We start from the raw sequence: 23,051 nt of genomic DNA on the forward strand, positions 1-23,051 counted from the left end.
TTACAAAGTTGTCAGAATGTCTTATCACATATATCAGTAGCCTACATCGCATCAACCTAAGCATTATGAAACTTATATTCGATCAAATAAGCAATGAACTGTTATATTGACCAAATTCGACACTCTCATTACCCCCCCATACAAAAACTCCTCAATTGGTATTGTCTTATTTTCGCGTGAACATATGTTGTTGTTAGTTCTATCTGGGATAATTGGGACGTCCGTACTCTAACGTTAACCGTAACCATTACGTAACCTTTACCATTATCTTAACCATTTTGAACGTCAAGTTAAATGGGGCCACGACAGAGTTGGGACGTCCCGATGATCCCAATAGCATGGACCCAGGCGGAGTCAAACATCAACTTCCGTGTTCATAGTCTGTCAGAAACAACAACAAAAAACGTTAAAAAGTCGGTAACTCGAAAACTTCTGACTTGCTTACTTGTTGTGGAAAAAAGATTCCAGTTTCCCACTAAGGATATATGAGAATCAACCAATAAGAAGCTTTACGCAAATAACTTACGTTCATTTTTAACACATTTTAACTTGGAGGGCCCGAGTTTTCGAGATGACATGAACGGGATACTTCGTGACGTCATTGGGTTCCCCACCCCCACTTTACAGTCGTGCTTGATTGCGCATGCCTGTTTTGAGACTGCTGAAGTGAGCAGGCTCCGACGCACACAGGGAAGACTAAACCCCTCATCAACCTGGGACATTTCATGTACGTACAACTGTAAAGGAAATGTACTATTATTATATCATGTGTTTTTATATAATCAATTTCTCGACATACGCTTGTAATTTGGTATGTTTCATTGACATGCCATATACAATCTTATTTCGATTTCACACTGTAGGCCTACTAGATGTCTGTCATTCATCATCAGATTGCTGGAGATGTCAAGTGGTGGTGGTGTTGGCAGGCACTGGCAGGCACTGGCAACCCGATAGATGTTTATTGGCTGAGTAACATGGGCTATCCCTCTGAAGTGCGTGTTTAAAAAGAAATGGAGCACTAAATATACGAGTAAACCACCATACTGTAGCCTAACCTAATGGGTGTTGTTTACAGTATTCGATCTATTTCCTGAAAAGAGATCTAGTCTCCTTGCTTTCATGTTAACGTTACTGAAGTAATGGTTGAATTCAGAATGAAAATATAAGTTGTTTTTATGTTTTTTTTCCCCCCCAGGCTACTAGGCCTACTTGACTGTTCTTACGATCAAGCATGTTGTTCTGGAAGCTTACCTCGTACACACATATTGGCAATAACAAAAATGTAGCCTTACTGATGGGAAAGTAGCTACTGCATTTTGCCCAAAACATATACATCGTTTCGATGCAGTGTCACTCTAACTAGCTCTATCTTTGATAAAAGTATCATTGCTGTATCAGGTTGGAAATGTGTTGTTTTTATTTTACTCATGTATAATAACTTTATTTATAGAGAGCACATTTCATACACCAGTTAAAAGTACTAGTAGGAGCAGGCTGGTGTTAGTGATGAAGCTTACTCATAATAGGCTACTCATTGGTTTTGTTTGGCGTTGGGGCTGTCTTTGGTTTTATCTGGAACTGCACATGGAAGAGAACTTCCTGTTAATATTTATATGGTCATTTACACAGTGACCGTTGTCTCTTCTGGCTCCTGCTTTGCTGTTGTGTCCAAGTGGTCTTAACAGCTTATCTTCGGTTGTCGCCATGGTAGCTCTATTTAAGTGACCTTGTTTGATCAAGGTCATGAAGGGGAGGAGGGTTTGACTTATTTGGGAAAACTCGTTAATAATATAGGGATGTTGGTCTCCAGCAGGACATGTTTGTTGGGTATCATACTTGATTGATTCTTGGACAAAAAATGGGAGCTTGGAAGACTGACATGTTTTCTCTGCTTCAGATTCAAGTTGTTGTGAGATGATGCACCAGGGAAACAAACAGCCATGTGAAAAGAACAATGAGCTATGTGAAATGCCTACTTTGCAAAGAAAACCGAATTTTGCCTACCAAATTGGAGTGAGTAATGCATGTCCTCTAAGTCATTTATTTTAGACTGCCTTTTTCTCTCTGAACTAGCTGTGTCCATGTCATGTTAGGTCAGATAATATATACAGCATCCAGCCATAGCACTAGCAGCAAGGCATAACGAAACAAGATTCCAAACCTCCCTTATCAGTCATCAGCCTCTTCTCTCTCACATTCCCTTCAGTGTGAAATGTTTAGTTATGCACTCAGTCAGTCTTATCTATGTTGCTAGTCCACTCCCATGGAAGAGAGGGGCAGCCTACATGGACATTCAAGTGTCCAAATGCCTGTGATTAGATATGACTGAACCAGTTCACCCTCCTCTCAAAGTCCGGCTTGAGTCAGGACAGTCAGGCGTCTGGACTGGACAACAGCCCTCCTACACTGGGGTAAGGAACATTTAGATTTTATAGCTAAGAGATTATAGGGAGGACACTCCAAGCAAGCAAGACTTCAGTTCCTGGCCTGCAGGCCATGAGATGTAATTTTAGAATGCCAGTGAGGACTGAAGGAAGAAAATCAGAAAATGATATCATCCACACTGAATTGACAAGATGTTTCCTCTACTCAGTCTATCACATAGAGTATGTTGCTTGGATGATGGCTGTGGAGAGACTAGCCTACTGAATAATATTTCCTAGGGTGAACATGGGAACATTAGTATAACATGGCTTTTATGTGTCATGCCCTCACATGAATGTTTGCAAGGGCATATTTTACATGATAACAAGACCTCATAATAGAACAATGCCACAATTTATGTAATGACCACTGTAGATTGTTGGAAACTAGATATTAGTTGACGATGGAAGAGATACACCTAGATATTGATTTTGGTAATAAAAATGAAGATGAGATGTGTTTGTCTGCAATATAAAACTAGGTACCAGATCCTGTCTACAGTATATGTACGTAAGTTCAGTTTATCATTTCATTACAGCCTGGATCGTACACATGGATCAATGCAATGCAGTATCTTTCTACAAACCCCCCCCCCCCCCCCCCCCCCCCTTCACATCTCTCAAGTCATAAATCCAGTAGACCTACTTACTCAAGCTTTTCAGTATCCCATCATTGTGATGAAAAGCCCCCCATCCCCGTCCTCTATGCTCAATCCCCTGAGGGAGAGTGTGTGGGTGGTTGGGCAGGACTGGGGGCCTGTTCTCTTGCTCGGGAAGCAGAAATACTGCAGCCTGTGCACTCACCGCTGAGATTTCCTGAGCTCAACTGAAGGTCTCCCCCTCACTCGGAGGGCAGCTAGGGGGGGCTCAGTGCATAGGCCAATGGCTTATCTGGAAGGTGATTCTGCCGTGCCGTTAGTACTGCAGTGGGAACCACAACAACAGAGAAACCTGCTTTCTCTCACTCAGCTCAGCTCACCTCGGTCCTTGTGATAAAGCTGTGAGAGAAAAAAAGAGTTGTGAGATTTCACTCTTGACATTTTGAGAACAAGTCAGGTAAGGCCTATTTTAGCTAACATCAAATGCACCAAAATGTCAAGAGTGAAATCTCACAACTCTTTTTCTTTCTCACAGCTTTATCACAAGGACCGAGGTATGTTCAGGTTTCAGAGTGAGCTATAGTTCATTAATTTGACATGAACAATTGGAAAGGGGTTGTGTGTGTTTTGTGTGAAAAATGGGCAACATGAATGGCCATATTTCTTTATTTTCTTACTTTTATAAAACATTACGGCGTGTTTTGTGCGTGTGTGTTCACTAATGCTGGGTTACAGTCCAACTGTCTCAATCCTGTATTGTATAAGAGTCCTCCTTATCTCAATAATATCCCCAGTCTTGCAGTCAGACGACATCAGCCAGGGGGTTAGACTTGCAGAGCTGCCAGATCCAGGATCAGACCAGATATCAGCCAGGGGGTTAGACTTGCAGAGCTGCCAGATCCAGGATCAGACCAGATATCAGCCAGGGGGTTAGACTTGCAGAGCTGCCAGATCCAGGATCAGACCAGACATCAGCCTGGGGGTTAGACTGGCAGAGCTGCCAGATCCAGGATCAGGGCAAAAAGCAGGCAAAACTCTGTTCCCCTGACAGAGAAGCAAAATGGCTTAACTTAAGAAGAAATAGCCTCCAACACTCTATTCAGCAAATTGGATGTTGTCTATCACAGTGCCATCCGTTTTGTCACTAAAGCTCCATATACTACCAACCACTGCGACCTGTATGCTCTCGTTGGCTGGCCCTCGCTACATATCCGTCGCAAACCCACTGGCTCCAGGTCATCTATAAGTCTTTGCTAGGTAAAGCCCTGCCTTATCTCTGCTCACTGGTCACCATAGCAACACCCACCCACGTGCGCTCCAGCAGGTATATTTCACTGGTCATCCCCAAAGCCAACACCTCCTTTGGCCGCCTTTCCTTCCAGTTCTCTTCTGCCAATGACTGGAACGAATTGCAGAAGTCACTGAAGCTGGAGCCTTATATCTCCCTCACTAACTATAAGCATCAGCTGTCAGAGCAGCTTACTGATCACTGCACCTGTACGCAGCTCATCTGTAAATATCCCACCCAACTACCTCATCCCCATATTGTTATTTTTTTGCTATTTTGCACCCCAGTATCTCTACTTGCACATCATCATCTGCACATCGATCACTCCAGTCTTAATGCTAAATTGTAATTATTTCGCCACAATGGCCTATTTATTGCTTTACCTCCCTAATCTTACTACATTTGCACACACTGTATAGTGATTTTCTATTGTGTTATTGACTGTAACTCTGTGTTGTTTTTGTCGCACTGCTTTGCTTTATCTTGGCCAGGTCGCAGTTGTAAATGACAACTGGCCTACCTGGTTAAAGAAAGGTGAAATAAAAAACAATTATAAAAAATGGGCAGAGGGCAACATTTTGATACAGAGCTGTATAAGAGGACAGCTTCAATACTGATGGAAAACACAATATCCGTCCATATCCAGACAGTCATATCAACAGCATTACTGTACATCATTATATGTTCTTATTTGGTTTAAAGTTGGCCTATGAGTGTTGTAAGTAACAATTCCCTCTCTCCTTTCTTCACAGCGTGCACTGGGTCTGTGGGCATTGAGTCCATTCTGCTACAGCGCCCCTCGTGGATGAGAGTGTCTGAAGAGCCTTTTCCTGTCTACTTCAGCTCTGCCATCTCTGTTCTCTGTCCTCAACAATGGAGGGGGTAGCTGTGGAAAACCTCATAGACTTTGATATCCCTTCATGTTCAGACGATACAGCCCCCTCATTTTCAAGTCCTCCTAGTGGGGCGCTGCTCCACACAGATATTTTCTCCTCTGAGCTGCTGTTCCCAGAGCCTGCCTCCATTGTTCCCCTGGAGCCACGGTTGCCTGATCCCCTGGCCCCCATGCCCAGCTCCCACCACCTTTGTGGGGGAGAGGACGGGGACAGTGATGCCACAGAGTCGGCAGACAGTGAGAATGACATGGACCCACACTCTCAGCAGTGGAACTCACGGCGCTCATCCTCCTCGTCCAATCACAGTGCAGAGCTTGGGGTAGAGGCCGTGGAGAATCAGGAGTTCATGAAGGCTTACGTGGAGAAGGTGTTTCATGGAAAGTAAGAACACCCTGGATTCTCTGAATGTTGGGTGGTGTGGGTCTGTCCCTGAGGGCCTGTACAGTATGTGTAGCTAGAATGAATTGTTTTACAGTGGTACTTAAACATGGGTAGGGTCTTTTATGAGGATACAATACTGAACAAAAATATAAACGCAACATGTAAAGTGTAGGACCCATGTTTCATGAGCAGAAATAAAAGATCCCAGAAATTTTCCAGACGCACAAAAAGCTTATTTCTATTAACTGTTGTGCACAAATTTGTTTACATCCCTGTTAGTGAGCATTTCATCTTTGCCAAGATAATCCATCCACCTGACAGGTGTGGAATATCAAGCAGCTGATTAAACAGCATGGTCATTCATTACACAGGTGCACCTTGTGCTGGGGACAATAAAAGGCCACTCTAAAATGTGCAGTTTTGTCACACAACACAATGCCACAGATGTCTCAAGTGTTGAGGGAGTGTGAAATGTGCATGCTGACTGCAGGAATGTCCACCAGAGCTGTTGCCAGATAATTTAATGTTCATTTCTCTACCATAAGCCGCCTCCAACATCGTTTTAGAGAATTTTGCAGTATGTCGAACCAGCCTCACAACCTCAGACCACTTGTGTGGCGTTGTGTGGGCGAGCGGTTTGCTGAAGTCAACATTGTGAACAGAGTGCCCAATGGTGGGGTTATGGTATGGGCAGGCATAAGCTACGGACAATGAACACAATTGCATTTTATCAATGGCAATTTCAATATGTCACTCTTTGAGGATGTTATGGATGCTCTGGATCGACGTGTGCGACAGCATGTTCCAGTTCCCGCCAATATGCAGCAACTTTGCACAGCCATTGAAGAGGAGTGGGACAACATTCCAAAGGCCACAATCAACAGCCTGATTAACATTTGTGAAAGAGATGTCACGCTGCATGAGGTGAAATGTGGTCACACCAGATACTGACTGGTTTTCTGATCCACGCCCCTACCTTTTTAAAGAAGGTACACAAGATGACCAAAAGTATGTTGACACCTGCTTGTCAAACATCTAATTCCAAAATCATGGGCATTAATATGGAGTTGGTTTTCCCTTTGCTACTATAACAGCCTCCACTCTTCTAGGAAGGCTTTCCACTAGATGTTGGAACACTGCTGCAGGGATTTGCTTCCATTCATTCACAAGCATTAGTGAGGTCGGGCACTGATGTTGGGCGATTAGGCCTGGCTCGCAGTTGGCGTTCCAATTCATCCCAAAGTTGTTCGATGGGGTAGAGGTCAGAGCTCTGTGCAGGCCAGTCAAGTTCTTCCACACCTATCTCGACAAACCATTTCCGTATGGACCTCTCTTTGTGCACGGGGGCATTGTCATGCTGAAACAGGAAAGGGCCTTCCCCAAACTGTTGCTACAAAGTTGGAAGCACAGAATCATCTAGAATGTCATTGTATGCTGTAGCGAAAAGATTTCCCTTCACTGGAACTAAGGTGCCTAGCCCGAATCATGAAAAACAGCCTTAGACTATTATTCCTCCTCCACCAAACTTTACAGTTGGCACAATGCATCCGCCAAACGCAGATTTGTCCGTTGGACTGCCAGATGGTGAAGCGTGATGCATCACTCCAGAGAACGCGTTTCCACTACTCCAGAGTACAATGGTGGCAATCTTTACACCACTCCAGCCAGCGCTTGGCATTGTGATCTTAGACTTGTGTGTGGCTGCTCGGCCATGGAAACCCATTTCATTATGCTCCCGACGAACAGTTCTTGTGTTGACGTTGCTTTCATAGGCATTTTAGAACTCGGGAATGAGTGTTGCAAACGAGGACAGAACATTTTAACACGCTTCAGCACTCAGCAGTCCTGTTGTCTGAGCTTGTGTGCCCTACCACTTCGCGGCTGAGCCATTGTTGCTCCTAGATGTTTCCCCGTCACAATAACAACACTTAAAGTTCGAGCAGGGCAGAAATTTGATGAACTGACTATTTGGAAAAAGTGGCATCCTATGACGGTGTCACGTAGAAAGTTAATGAGGTTTTCAGTAAGGCCATTCTACTGCCAATGTTTGGCTTTCCACATTTTGTTACCTTACAGTCTTATTCTAAAATTGATTTAAAGAAATGTTCACCCTCATCAATCTACACACAATACCTCATGATGACAAATGGAAAACAAGTTACATTTTTTTTGTTGCAACTGTATTAAAATAAAAAACAGATCCCTTATTTACATAAGTGTTCAAACCCTTTGCTATCAGACTCAATGTATTTTTTAAATTTTATTTAACTAGGCAAGTCAGTTAACAGCAAAATCATATTTACAATGAAGGCCTACCCCGGCCAAACACTCCCCTAACTGGGACGACACTTGGCCAATTGTGTGCCGCCCTATGGGACTCTCGATCACGGCTGGTTGTGATACAGCCCGGGATCGATCCCGGGTCAGGAGAGACTCCTCTAGCACTGCGATGCAGTGAGATGCAACATCCTCACTGAGCTAAAGGATAGAGCTGCCGCTTTCAAGGAGAGGGACTCTAACCCGGAAGCTTATAAGAAATCCCGCTATGCCCTCCGACCAACCATCAAACAGGCAAAGCGTCAATACAGGACAAAGATTGAATCGTACTACACAGGTTCCGCCAATCGTCGGATGTGGCAGGGCTTGCAAACTATTACAGACTACAAAGGGAAGCACAGCCGCGGGCTGCCCAGTGACACAAGCCTACCAGACAACTAAATTACTTCTATGCTCGCTTCGAGGCAAGTAACACTGAAGCATGCATGAGAGCATCAGCTGTTCCGGACGACTGTGTGATCAAGCTCTCCGTAGGCAATGTAAGACCTTTAAACAGGTCAACATTCACAAGGCCGCAGGGCCAGACGGATTACCAGGATGTGTACTCCGAGAATGCGCTGACCAACTGGCAAGTGTCTTCACTGACATTTTCAACCTCTCGCTGTCCGAGTCTGTAATACATGTTTCAAGCAGACCACCATAGTCCCTGTGCCCAAGAACACTAAGGTAACTTGCCTAAATGACAACCGATCCGTAGCACTCACGTCTGTAGCCATGAAGTGCTTTGAAAGGCTGGTCATGGCTCACATCAACAGCATTATCCCAGAAACCCTAGACCCATTCCATTCCAACAGATGATGCAATCTCTATTGCACTCCACACTGCCCTTTCCCACGTGGACAAAAGGAACACCTATGTGAGAATGCTGTTCATTGACTACAGCACAGCATTCAACACCATAGTGCTCTCAAAGCTCATCACTAAGCTAAAGACCCTGGGACTCAACACCTCCCTCTGCAACTGGATCCTGGGCTTCCTGACGGGCTGCCCCAGGTGGTAAGGGTAGGTAATAGCACATCCGCCACGCTGATCCTCAACACGGGGGCCCCTCAGGGGTGCGTGCTCAGTCCCCTCCTGTACTCCCTGTTCACTCATGACTGCATGGCCAGGCACGACTCCAACACCATCAAGTTTGCCGATGACACAACAGTGGTAGGCCTGATCAACCACAACTATGAGACAGCCTATAGGGAGGTCAGAGACCTGGCCATGTGGTGCCAGGACAACAACCTCTCCCTCCCTCAAAGACAAAGATGATGATTGTGGACTACAGGAAAAGGAGGACCCGAACAGGTCCCCATTCTCATCGACGGTGCTACAGTGGAGCAGGTTGAGAGCTTCAAGTTCCTTGGTGTCCTCATCACCAACAAACAATCATGGTCCAAACACACTAAGACAGTCGTGAAGAGGGCACGACAACACCTATTCCCCCTCAGGAGACTGAAGATTTAGCATGGTTCCTCAGATTCTCAAAAGGTTCTACAGCTGCACCATCAAGAGCATCCTGACTGGTTTCATCACTGCCCGGTATGGCAACTGCTCGGCCTCCGACCGCAAGGCACTACAGAGGGTAGTGCGTACGGCCCAGTACATCACTGGGGCCAAGCTTCCTGCCATCCAGGACCTCTATACCAGGTGTCAGAGGAAGGCCCTAAACATTTTCAAAGACTCCAGCCACCCTAGTCATAGACTGTTCTCTCTGCTACCGCACGGCAAGCGGTACCGGAGCTCCAAGTCTAGTTCCAAAAGGCTTCTTAACAGCTTCTACCCCCCAAGCCATAAGACTCATGAACAGCTAATCAAAGGGCTACCCAGACCACTCTTTTATGCTGCTGCTACTCTGTTTATTATCTATACATAGTCACTTTAACTCTACGTACATGTACATTTTACCTCGATTACCTCGACTAACCGGTGCCCCCGCACATTGACCCTGTACCGGTCTCTACACCTGTTGTATTCGGTGCATGTGACAAATAAAATTTGATTTGATTTAGTCCGCTGCGCTACTCAGGATCCCTGCCTGCCCCACTCAAGATCCTTCAGCTCAGGTGCATTCTGTTTCCATTAATTATCCTTGAGATGTTTCTACAACTTGATTGGAGTCCACCTGTGGTAAATTCAATTGATAGGACATGATTTGGAAAAGCACACACCTGTCTATATAAGGTCTCACAGTTGACAGTGCATGTCAGGGTAGATGTTCGTTGGCGGAAACTGAGGTCAATGTTTGAAACTGCTCGTGAGTCGAGTGAATCTAATAGTACAGAAAGTGAGAATGAGTGGGTTACAGTGGCGAAGAAAAAGGAAAACAAAAGAAGTAAAGCTATGTTGGAAAATAGGAAACTACTAGACTCGTTTTTGAATCAGGGTTTTGGATGAATGCTACTTAGGAAATCCTTTTAATGTCTCCTAGGAAAATCTGGAATGTGTTGGAACAAAGTTTGGAGTCAGTGAGAGTCACAAGAAGTGGTCTTCTTTTAGATTTTTGTTGGTGTGTCTGCAGAGCAGAACTAGCGTGTGTTAAGACTCAAAAAGATATCAGAGTGGAATGTTTCCTGCATGGATTTTCGTAGCAGGGCACCTATCAAGGGGGTTATTTCTGGGGTGGCGCAAGAAATAAAGGCAGAGAGACCTGAAAATAGCTGTGCAGCAACGCTCCGCATCCAACCTGACAGCTTGAGAGGATCTGCAGAGAAGAATGGGAGGAACTCCCCAAATACATGTGTGCCAAGCTTATAGCGTCATACCCAAGAAGACTCAAGACTGCCAAAGGTGCTTCAACAAAGTACTGAGTAAAGGGTCTGAATACTTATGTAAATGTGAGATTTCAGTTTAAAAAAATTCTAAACCTGTTTTTGCTTTGTCATTATGGGGTATTGTGTGTAGATTGATGAGGATTTAAAAAGAAAAAAAGCAATTTTAGAATTAGGCTGTAACGTAACAAAATGTGGAAAAAGGCAAGGGGCCAAAGTACTTTCAAATGCACTGTATAGTGTATCTTTGACAAACATATGCCTATCTCTATTACCAGTCATGTGAAATCCATAGATTAGGGACTCATGAAAATATTTCAATTGACTGATTTCCTTATATGAACTGTAAATCAGTAAAGTCTTTGAAATTGTTGCATGTTGCATTTTATTTTTGTTCAGTTACTGTGAGTCTGTTTTAAGGTGGGTCTGTATAAACCTCTTTTCTCTCAGGGAGGACTTTGACCAGGAGGAGAAGGCTCGCTTTGGGGAGCTGTGCAGTGGAGAAAATGGCAAGGGCAGGGAGTGGTTTGCCAGATATGTCAGTGCACAGGTAAGTTCCAGTATGTAAGCACAGAGATATGCATGTCTCTGCACATAGACACAGTAATAGCACAGTTATCAGCACAGCTTCGCTGTTGGTGCTACATATTTTAAGTTTTATGGTAACTAAACACACATGGCTTTATTTGCAGCGCTGCAACTCCAAGTGTGTGAGTGAAGCAACATTCTACAGGCTGGTGCAGTCTTTTGCAGTTGTTCTTTTTGAGTAAGTCTGACTCCCTCTTTCACTTCAACTGTTTCATGTTTTGTTAAGTGCTTATTTTTTCCCTGTTTAATTTATTTTTGTTGGAGACTTTGAGCTCTACACCTGCTACATTGTATTGATGGGTTTTACACAATGGCTTCATTCCCTGAAGAGTTTGTAAAGACAAAACAACTTCCAGGCTCGGCTCTCCATCTCAGAAGGAGAACAATATGTGAACACATTTGTGTGTGTGGTCAAGTACGTGTGGGTGTTGCGTGTAAAGCTCTTTGTCTAGACCTAGTCACACATGAGGGAATGGGTGTATTTCATTGTACAATATTATTTGCACAATCATATCCCCATTACATAAGTGTGTGTGTGTGTGTTGCAGGTGCTATCAGATGGATGACTACAGTCCAGCTAAAAACCTCATGACCATGTGTTTCACTTACTACCACACTGGTGAGATGTGTACCTGCTTAGAACCACAAATGAGAGACTTATTCTCCCCTCTCTTCATGGCCTCCTCCCAGTTTCCCAACATTAATGGGGAGGGGTCAACGGTCAGGGTTGTACCCTTTTGTGGTTGCAGCATAACCACCGAGTCAGTTTAAGCTGACTGTTCTTACTATTGATGTGTGCATCTCTGCATGTGTGGGGAATTAGAATTTGTGCTATTACAATGCTATTATAATGCTATTACTTTGCTATTACTATGCTATTAATTTGCTATTAGGCTCTACGCAGTACCTATTCATAATCAATAGGAAACATGATTAGGGCATGGTGGTGTATAGTAAAAGGATTTTCCCCTGCACCTCAGGTAAGTTCCAGCCATCCCCCACTGAGCTGCTGCAGCAGCCGCCTGTAGCCATGGACTCCTACCTGAATAAGGCCAACTCCTGGCTGTCTGGCAAGAAGGACGCAGCCGAGCGGCTCCTGAAGAACTCCTCTGCTGCCAAAACGGACGTCAAAGGCTTCTTTGGAGGCTTGGAGAGCAAGCTGAGGGCGTCCGCTCGAAAGAATGAGTGAGATGTATTCCTGTTAATAACCAATCAATAATGTTTCTTCTAAGCACGGTTTTAGTCAGTTTATTTACTGACTTTTCCTCCCAACTATTTTCTACCCAGGGAGGCAGAGAGTCCAGTCGAGGTAAAGCCCAAATCACCAGGTACGTCAATCTCATCTCTTGTTGATTGTAGGGTACACACCCATCAAAAGTTTAAGATACAAGCAAGTCAGTTCCTGTATTAGTCAGATTTATAACTCCATGTTCTTATAACCAACCTGCCAACTGGAAAAATGATACCTCTCTTGCCTCAAAGTATGGGTTGCCTTTATCAGTTGCTCTCTCTGCCTGTCCTCTATAGTGTCCTCTGTGCCTCCAGAGAAGAAGAAAGTGGAGAACGAGAAGGTGTACCTGTACACACACCTGAAACAGCAACCCATCTGGTATGAGATGGATGTTCATTTATGTTTATAGATGATTTAAAATCCACACAATAACAATGAGGTAGTGAATTATTGTCCTACCTGGTTGGTGTTATAGATGTGTTGTGTTGTCTCTGGTGACAGGCATACGTTAAGGTTTTGGAATGCAGCGTTCTTTGATGCGGTCCACTGTGAGAGGAAGAAGAGGTCACCTACCACCAGGTGAGAGACTGATGTACCAGCAGGGGAGATGAAAGATGATACGGCTGTTATATCACTAAACTGGGATGTTACTATAAAGCTCCTCTTACAGCCTGTGTAGTGTGAACAGAGGATAAAATGGGAGTGTGTAATAGAGTGCAATAGATGGATAGATTGAATGAAACATATGCGTGAATGTGGGGTGTATTTTCAAGAGGTGGGAGGTTTGTCTCTTTGTTTGTGAGCACTTGTCTTGTCTGTGTGTATTTATGAGGGGTAAAGGAATGTGGTATGAGTTTCAACACAAATGAGGAATTCAAGGAAGTCTCACTGTATACCTACCTGTCTGTAGTTCACTCAAACTGCTGTTGAGCTCCTGACTGTTGCCACCAGTTTCTTCTCCGAGCTCTTGTTCTCAACCTTTGCATGTGTCTTTAACCCTTTGTCTCCTTGTGCCTTGCTGCCGGGCAGGGGGACGGATGAGGAAGAGAAAGACAAGAGGTCTGTCCTATCTGTCTGCTCCTCCTAACACTGGTAGACAGAGAGATAGGGAGGGAAAGCGAGGAACAAGGGAAAGAGGGAAAAGAGAGAGGACGAATAAAGGGATGAACCGAGAAAGGAACAGATGGATGCTCAACATTGTGACTTAGAGTGAGAGACAATCTAGAAAGAGCCGTAGGCTTAATTTGCACTGTTCAGGATGTGCTTCACTGAGCACAAGTAGAACAGGGTAAGGGAAGATCCTCGTACTGTAGTTCAATAATAGGCTCAGTATTGGAGCAGTAGGATAGTTGCTGTCATATTGACTTGTCCACTGATATCTGCATGAACCTCTCCTCTCACTCACTGTATCCACTGTGTCTGTCATAGCTCAAAGCCGTCTATTTTAGACAACTAATTACAAGTGTGTTTCTCTTGTTAATACACATTTATGTTGATTGCATACGATTTTCCTAATTTTGATCATGGTGCGGGCATTACTTGTCATAAGTGCCACAAGGTTTACTGCGTGCTTGTCGAGCATCAGAAAGGCATGCTTTTACTTATGCACTTCTTGTTTGTCTGGTTGTTGTTATTTCCGTTTGTTTGGGTTTATTTCATGGATGAATACATTTGTCTCGAGCATGAAGCAGGGTTTTAAAAGAGCTGTTAGTTTCATGATGGTGAGGTATTTTAGGTATTCTGTTTTCACAGATGATTGCATGCTGACATGTTCACTCTTATCTGCAGCATGAGGGGTTTCTCTTTAGTACGGCATGTTGCATGTGACATCATTTTTTTCTCTCGACCAAGTCTGTAGCGCTTTAGAATAACTCCATGTAATAAAGCATTTACAATGGATTAGTAATTAGTTTAATCATTACTCTCACATTTGTACATGTTAGTAACCTAGTTAATTACATTCCAGCAGTACCTGATGCTCCTTAAGGTCTCAAAATGGCCCCTAGAACAAAAGTATGTGGACACCTGCTCGTCAAACATCTCATTCCAAAATCATAGGCATTAATATGGAGTTGGTCCCGACTTTCCACTAGATGTTGGAACATTGCTGTAGGGATTTGCTTCCATTCAACCACAAGAGCATTAGTGAGGTTGGGTGCTGATGTTTTGCGATTAGGCCTGGCTCTCAGTCGACATTCCAAATCATCACAAAGGTGTTCGATGGGGTTGAGGTCAGGGCTCCACACCGATCTCGAAAAAACATTTCTGTATGGACCTTGCTTTGTGCACGGGGGCATTGTCAAGCTGAAACATGAAAGGGCCTTCCCCAAATTGTTGCCACAAAGTTGGAAGCACAGAATCGTCTAGAATGTAATTGTATGCTGTAGCATTATTTACCTTCACTGGAACTAAGGGGCCTAGCCCGAACCATGAAAAACAGCCCCAGACCATTATTCATCCTCCACCAAACTTTACAGTTTGCACTATGCATTGGGGTAGGTAGCATTCTCCTGGCATCCGCCAAACCCAGATTCTTCCGTTGGACTGCCAGATGGTGAAGTGTGATTCATCACTCCAGAGAGCACGTTTCCACTGCTCCAGAGTCCAATGGCGGCAAGCTTACACCATGCCAGCCGATGCTTGGCGTTGCGCATGGTGATCTTAGGCTTATGTGTGGCTGCTAGGCCATGGAAACCTATTTCATGAAGCTCCAGACGAACAGTTCTGGTGCTGACATTGCTTTCAGAGGCAGTTTGGAACTCTGTAGTGAGTGTTGCAACCGAGGACAGACCATTTTTTACACGCTACGTGCTTCAGCACTTGGTGGTTCCGTTCTGTGAGCTTGTGTGGCCTACCACTTGCTGGCTTTGACATTTTCTCTCCTAGACATTTCCACTTCAAAATAACAGCACTTACAGTTGACCGGGGCAGCTCTAGCAGGGTAGAAATTTGACGAACTCACTTGTTGGAAAGGTGGCATCCTATGACGGTGCCATGTAGAAAGTCGCTGAGCTCTTCAGTATGGGCCATTCTACTGCCAATATTTGTCTATGGAGATTGCATGGCTGTGTGCTCGATTTTATACACCTGTCAGCAATGGGTGTGTCTGAAATAGCTGCATCCACTCATTTGAAGGGGTGTCCACATACACTACATGGCAAAAGTATCTATGGTTTAACAATAAGCACACAATACAGAGGGTGTTTAAGAAAATATAATGAAAATGTTATTCCAAAACAGTCACACTGTTGTAATAATGTGATGTGTAACTTCGGATACACTATGCTGAGTAAAATAATGTTTTCAGTCTGAAAATGCTATAAGCGTTTCTTGGCAGTGACTTTTCTACCAAAAGTATGGATTGCAGTCACCCCTTAGAGCAGTCTAATTAGGCAATAAGGCCAGAGGGGGTGTGGTATATGGCCAATATACCACAGCTAAGGGCTGTTCTTAGGCGCAACGCGGAGTGCCTGGATACAGCCCTTAGCCCTGATATACTGGAAATAGACCACAAACCCCCACGGTGCCTTATTGCTATTATAAACTGGTTACCAATGTAATTAGAGCAGTAAAAATATTTTCTCATACCCGTGGTATATGGTCTTATATACCACGGCTTTCAGCCAATCAGCATTCAGGGCTCGAACCACCCAGTTTAGAATCTCGGTTCACCTAGAACTAAAATCCTGTGTAATTTGGTCAGCTGCGTGATAAAATTCTGGGTCCATACATGTTAGAAATTGGGAGTTGTGGTTTGCAAAAGGAAACTGTCTGCCCCCACCCCCTTGCTGTTAATTTCACCACAATGTGAAGCTGTCAAAGTTAAAGCACCGTCTTCGCCAAATCCTGGTACGTCCAAATAATCAGTGATGAAAACCCAAACACCAGGACTACTGCAGCTCGTTATCCTACGCATTCCATCTCTTCACTACAGATTATTTGGTTAACATGCAGAATCTGTCCACAAGAGATTAAGAGCCGTCCATAGACTGCTTACGAGCTAAGGAAACAAATATTGGAATACATTATTTTGCTGCACTATCCCAATATCTTTAAAAATATCACATCAGAGTCTAAGCCGGGTGAAGGATATTACTAAGCTATATGGAATTGTTTTAAGGTCATACCGAGGATCATTTAGCTATTTGATTTTGAATTTCAAAAAAATATATTAGTGAGACCTACTGCTGGAATGTCTACCAATGGCATGTCCATCTTTTGGTGAGAAATTCCACTGGTCACTCGAAACATGTATAAAACTATAAATAGCCCACACTGCAGATGAGGCCATGCCAAAATACTTAACTAATGATTAATAAATGGTTTATAAGGACCTATAGTAAACCTTATTAATGGAGCAATGATTAATAAATGATGAATAAATGATTTACTAACCCATTATAAATGCTTTATTATGTGGAGTTATTACAAAGTGCTACTGTTAAGTCTTATTCCACTGCACGCTGAATGCTGTCTTACTGAGCCACAATGAGCATGACAATTGTTATGACAAACACATCAAAGTAGAACGGTGTGTTGTAGCACTTAATAGCTATGTTCTTCTCCATGGGTATTGTCATGAATTACTGTAGCAGCCCATCAAATGCTAAGCATTCAGTTTATTGTATTATTTCTTTCAGAAATCCTCCTGTGCCTTCTATGTGTGTGTGTGTGAGTGGATGGGTGTGTGATGTTGATCAGGTCAAGTTATCAATCCTGTTCACAGGGTTGGTTAACTCTGGAGACTCATTTGTTGTCTTCAGAGTTAGGTAAATCAGCCTTTAGTTTTTCTTCTCCATATGTTTGGAATAATCTCCCAAAAGCATTACACACAGCCTTAGTGTCCCTGGGGCAGTTTAGAGAGTGGACAGAGGAATTTTAGAATGAAGAATGTGTTTGTTTTAGTTGATTGTGTTTTGTGTATATTTATCTGTTAAATTTGTGTCGTGCTGTATTTTACTTGTTTTATATTGTATTACATTTTTTGGTTCTATTAAATTGTATATGCAGGGCTCCCTTGAAAAAGAGACACTGGTCTCAATGGTGACTCCCTGCTAAAATAAAAAAAAGGTCCTCTGTTTTCTTAGTTGTACATATGACTACATATGTATGACTACACTGGTTATAAAGCTTCCCAAAGCTTTTGGACAGACATGTTTCTCTGTTCCCCAATCAGAGAGAGAACCGCAATCTAACACGCAATATCCAGCATGCCATCGCTTTAGTTTGACGTGTTTGCCTTTGAAAAAGTGTTCATTTTTTGCTATTTTCATTTCATTCAAATGATGTTTGTTGTTTTGGTGTGGGTAGAAGGTCAGAGGTAAACTTGGAGACCTTGACCCCTAACTTCTCTCTGCTCTTATCTTTCTCCAGAGAGAAGTGGTGTCATATGACCCAGGAAGAGAAAGATGACAGCTCTAAAGTCGACGAGAATATTGCCTTTGGCCAACTGGGGTGAGTGAGGTGACATACTCATGCCTATGGACAAAAAAACAACTTCTAAGTAACATTCCATCTGAGGAGGAGAGGAATCGGCATGGTTCGTATACTGTATCTCATGGTCAATTAACTCTTAGTGTCTGCTTTCAGGACATTCACTCACAACATGCTGGCTTTTGGGCTCAGTAAGAAACTCTGCAATGACTTCCTGAAGAAGCAAGCAGTCATTGGGAACCTAAATGAAGGTACCCCTACATGAACCAACCTTCCTCACATCAATAAGATCTTTTCATATAATTTACTTTGTTTCACCTGTTTAAACTGTTCAAACTGTTTTAAACGTATAAAAAAAATATTAGTAGGGGCTTCCTGAGTGGCGCAGCAGTCTAAGGCACTGCATCGCAGTGCTAGAGACGTTACTACAGACCCGGGTTCATTCTCGGGCTGTGCCAACGGGAGTCCCATAGGAGGCGCATAATTGGCCCAGCGTCGTCCGGGTTAGGGGAGGGTTTGGCCGGTGGGCTTTACTTGGCTCATCGCGCCCTAGTGACTCCTTGTGGGGGGGCCGGGCGCCTGCAGGCTGACCCCGGTTGCCAGTTGAACGGTGTTTCCTCCGACACATTGGTGCGGCTGGCTTCCGGGTGAAGCTGGTGGGTTTTAAGGAGCGCCTGTTAGGCGGGTCATGCCTCCACCTTTGCCTCTCCCGAGCCCGTTGGGGAGACAGGCTTTCTGAGACTAATGTATTTATAACTGGAAAAACGTGCTTAGTGGTTTTGATTGAAAAGAGCTCTCCGTTTCTCTCTCTTACAGAGCAGTACAAGCTGTTGAGCGACCACATTGAGCAGATGGCCACGGAGTGAGTGACAAAGAATGGTACTTCAACTTCAATGACTACTTAGTACACTATCAATAGTAATTAGCTGAAGCTAATCTGCTCCTCACTCTCCAATGTTGTGAAGGCTCACCAATAACTGTATTCCATCAATATCCAGTACAGTAAACTCCAATCACCTATTTCAGTAAAGCCTCCATAACCTGCAACAATAAATAACACAAAACCTTTTATCACAGTGATAGTAAACATGAAGCTGCATAGTCAATATTCCAGTTTCACCAATCAACATACTGTAACCTACCCTCTCCTGGGCACTGTCAACAAGGTCATTCACCCTATCACTATTACATTATTGTTTACTGTCACTAATGAGTACCTTCCTCAGGTCCTTATTTTACTGTATAGTTGGACAATTTCAGCCATATCAGCATCCATTAACCCATTTTACATAATCACCTCCGTGTAACCGGCCCAGGCTCTCTATAGCCTTTTTCTCTAGTCTTCCATGTCCCCTGACTACAGTATACATACAGTATATGCATTTTAGATATACTGTAACCTGCTCCTTGCACATATCCTACAATTAGTATTATTTATATTGTTTGCAATAGTGACCTTTTATGATTTCCTCTCTGCCCAATGTCGAAGTGCCTTGAATGTACCCGTGGGGAACTTTCCTTTCTGTTTCAATGGTAATCAATGCAGGTCTCAATTGTAACAATCTGTAAAACCACTTGATACAATATCCTCCTGTTCATGATTCTACCATCTATATACTGTGTCAGCATATTTCCAATAAGGTTGAATTCTCATGCTCAGTGTCCTCTGTGTTTAGTGATTGTCATGGTGTTAGATCATGGCTAGTGAAAGTGCAGTGTGTAGTGGTGAGAGGCTGCAGCATGGCTTCCAGCAGCAGTCCCATACCTTCTGTTTTATTCCTAGAGTAGCCTTGACCTGAGGTGTTTGTGCTATATGCATGGCATGCATCATTGCCCTTATAAGTGAGAAACAAGCATTGTGCAAGTTGGGCATCGTGCAGCAAGGGTGTCAATGTCTTGTTTACATTATTTAAGACCACCAGAGGGAAGGAAGCCTGGTGACTTGTTCAGCGCACTTAATTTATCAATGGAGTTAAGTGTAAAAACTACTGTGTGGATCCAGCTTTTGAGGGAGACATAAGCAAAATATATAATTCTTGACATTTCAGAGCTTTGTGAATAGAAATTAGGATTATTGTACATTTTTCTCAATGCTGGATTGAAGTACTAGCAATTTTTTTTGTCTTTTTTTATCAATTGATTTTGTATTTATATTGTATTTTTTTCACTCATGTTTTATTATGTTCAAAGACTTGTTTATCACTGGTTTTGTGTCATATCTGTTGGTGAAGGACTATGTAACTGATTATGGTCATTGTGTTTTGATGTCTGTCTCAGTGGCAACTAAAGCTTTCCACTTATTAAGACCCTGAAGTGCCGTCATAATTCCTCCCTTAGGAGTGGTCCATTCAAGTGCTAGACCAAATTATATGTGTAAAATGTTTAGTATAAACTATTGGGTAACTCCTCCAGAGTGTTAGTTACGATGTGTAGTTGCATGTTATGCCTTGTAGTTGAAGTTCTATGCCTTGTCTTGGAGACGTCTGTCTTGTCTTGCTCTCGCTCGCTCTCTTTTCTTGTGGGCTGTTTAGCAGAGGACCAGCTTCTTGCCACAAAGTGTCACTTGTGTTCTGCTCTGTCTCTGTTTCCCTTGGATTGCAATGCTGCTCCCTGCTTCATGCCTGGATCTGACCTTCTGTTCAGCAATCAGACATATTGTGCATCTGCATGTGATGTCCTCTATTGCCATACTGCTGAATGACTTGCCTCTTTGTTTTGTGGATGTGTGCAGTTTTAGTTTAGCACCAAGCCCTCCTGTGTGTTTGTATTGCTGTGTGCACTCTGGCCTTTCAGTATTGTTGAAATGCAGACCAGCCCTCTAATACTTGGAATGCTTCACCTGCTTTTCATGTTGCATGTCAAATGCACGGATGGTCCATCACTGGTGTTTAAGACATCTCTCACGAAAAGTGTTGTAACGTTGTTTGTCTAGGCAGTGGTGGTCTGATTTGACCAGTTGTAACTAGCACCTGATACCTAGTCATGGACAAGCCTTGTGTCTTTGGAGGTGGAACAAACTTTGGCATAGGAGAATATAGCCTACCCTTCTTTTTAATGAGCGGGGCAAGAGTCTCTTACAGGTAGCTGTTATTAACAATGTCCTCCCACTTCTGTTGTGCAATGGTGGCTGAATTTGCATGGATGTGTAATTATGATGGAACAAGTAGCTGATGCTGTAATAAATATATTTTTTCATGTGGATGCTTTTGGAGTCGTGTCTGTGTGAGCGTGCGCGAGAGAGGGTATGAGAGAGGATGTTTGAATTAGAGGTGTTTGGGAAGGAGAGCTCAGTGTGAATGTGTAGATTAGATAGAGAAGTCTCTGCACTCCAGTGTGTGAGACTGAGTCAACGTGAGCAGGGTACAGAGTGGGATCATGTAGCACAATGTGGGAGGGTTTTAGACCCTGGCCCAAACTGCCAAATGACTGCCATTCCTGCTGCTGCATGTAAATAAACAGTCATCACCCTGGCTGCTCAATGATTGGACACAATATAATGAGCAGTGAAAGCTCAGTCAGTGGTGTCACACAATGAGGGTCTCTCTCAATTCAAGTGCTTTATTGGCATGGGAAACATATGTTTACATTGCCAAAGCAAGTGAAATAGATAAATAACAGTAAACATTACTCACAAAAGTTCCAAAAGAATAAAGACATTTCAAATGTCATATGTGCAAATAGTTAAAGTACAAATGGGAAAATAAATATAAATGCTATTTACAATGGTGTTTGTTCTTCACTGGTTGCCCTTTTCTTGTGGCAACAGGTCACAAATCTTGCTGCTGTGATTGCACACTGTGGTATTTCACCCAATAGATATGGGAGTTTATCAAAATGTGATTTGTTTTTGAATTCATTGTGGGTCTTGGTAATCTGAGGAAAATATGTGTCTCTAATATGGTCATACATTTGGCAGGAGGTTAGGAAGTGCAGCTCAGTTTCCACCTGATTTTGTCCGCAGTGTCTGCCTTCTCAATAGGAAGGCTATGCTCACTGAGTCTGTAAAAAGTCAAAGATTTCCTTAATTTTGGGTCAGTCACTGTGGTCAGGTATTCTGCCACTGTGTACTCTCTGTTTAGTGCCAAATAGCATTCTAGTTTTCTCAGTTTTGTTTGTAAATTCTTTCCAATATGTCAAGTAATTATCTTTTTGTTTTCTTATGATTTGGTTGTGTCTAATTGTGTTGCTGTCCTGGGGCTCTGTGGGGTCCGTTTGTGTTTGTGAACAGAGCCCCAGTTCCCAGAGCCATTAAATTCTACAGCCCCCTAAAAGGAAGCGATTCCCAAACCTTCCATAACAAAGCCATCACCTACAGAGAAATGAACCTGGAGAAGAGCCCCCTAAGCAAGCTGGTCCTGGGGCTCTGTTCACAAACACAAACAGACCCCACAGAGCCCCAGGACCAGCTTGCTTAGGGGGCTCTTCTCCAGGTTCATTTCTCTGTAGGTGATGGCTTTGTTATGGAAGGTTTGGGAATCGCTTCCTTTTAGGGGGCTGTAGAATTTAATGGCTCTGGGAACTGTAAAATATCTGAACACTATGAAGGTGATAATTGCACACACACACACACACTCAATTACATGCTCGTTTACACTCACAGATACATACACACTTGATCTCTCTGTCTTCTCTCCCTCTCTATTGTCTAACTTTCTATAATTCAATATGTTTCTTGTTTGTCTATCTTTTGTATGTCTTAGTCTACATGTTTATACTCAGCCACTCAGCCATAAAAATTGCTAGAACCTGTTTCTTGAAATCTAAACATCAGACATTTGAAATCTGTTTTTGACTGTCATGATACCTCTTATGGCAGTAATTTTACAGCCACTGATTATGGTCAATTTAGACTGAGAATAGTATCTAGTTATGGTAAGGGATGAAATAAGTATAGCTATTTATAATTGCAACGGTTTAGCAGATTATAAGGAAAGACGATCCAACTTTACGTGGCTAAAATAAAAGGAATATTAAATATACTGTTTACAGGAAACTCACTCTACATCTTAAGATGAAGGCGGGGAAATAATTTCCTGGCGTAGACAAAGGAACTCAAAGGGTGTGATGATACTAATTAACAAAAATGTTGATCCGAATGTGAAAACAGTCAGGAATG

At 43.1% G+C, this 23,051-nt stretch overlaps 1 protein-coding gene across 4 annotated transcripts; it reads left to right on the plus strand.

Moving 5' to 3' along the window:
- The first annotated feature begins 196 nt into the window (after positions 1-196).
- Positions 197-21,134, plus strand: kiaa0513 (KIAA0513 ortholog). 4 transcript variants are annotated; one of them, XM_014148967.3, is made up of 15 exons: positions 197-727; positions 1,901-2,016; positions 2,258-2,414; positions 5,066-5,590; positions 11,134-11,233; positions 11,376-11,449; positions 11,820-11,890; positions 12,252-12,456; positions 12,559-12,599; positions 12,799-12,880; positions 13,004-13,081; positions 13,532-13,561; positions 17,876-17,956; positions 18,092-18,186; positions 18,752-21,134. In XM_014148967.3, the coding sequence occupies exons 4-15, from the start codon at positions 5,187-5,189 to the stop codon at positions 18,799-18,801; spliced, it is 1,311 nt and encodes a 436-aa protein (XP_014004442.3). In that variant the 5' UTR covers positions 197-727; positions 1,901-2,016; positions 2,258-2,414; positions 5,066-5,186; the 3' UTR covers positions 18,802-21,134. The 4 variants fall into 4 exon arrangements, with proteins under 4 accessions (XP_014004442.3, XP_014004440.3, XP_014004441.3 ...); XM_014148965.3 differs by lacking the exon at positions 2,258-2,414 and having other exon boundaries at positions 198-727; XM_014148966.3 differs by lacking the exons at positions 1,901-2,016; positions 2,258-2,414 and having other exon boundaries at positions 198-727.
- The last annotated feature ends 1,917 nt before the right edge of the window (positions 21,135-23,051 follow it).

The sequence above is a fragment of the Salmo salar genome, chromosome 16 (assembly GCF_965601325.2).
Source record: "Salmo salar chromosome 16, fSalSal1, whole genome shotgun sequence".
Classification (NCBI taxonomy): domain Eukaryota; kingdom Metazoa; phylum Chordata; class Actinopteri; order Salmoniformes; family Salmonidae; genus Salmo; species Salmo salar.

Coding starts and splice junctions, on each gene's coding strand:
- kiaa0513 (XM_014148967.3), top strand. CDS start 5,187: ATGGAGGGGGTAGCTGTGGAAAACCTCATAGACTTTGATATCCCTTCA. Junction 5,591..11,133: donor GAGAAGGTGTTTCATGGAAA/GTAAGAACACCC, acceptor CTTTTCTCTCAG/GGAGGACTTTGACCAGGAGG. Junction 12,881..13,003: donor CTGAAACAGCAACCCATCTG/GTATGAGATGGA, acceptor CTCTGGTGACAG/GCATACGTTAAGGTTTTGGA.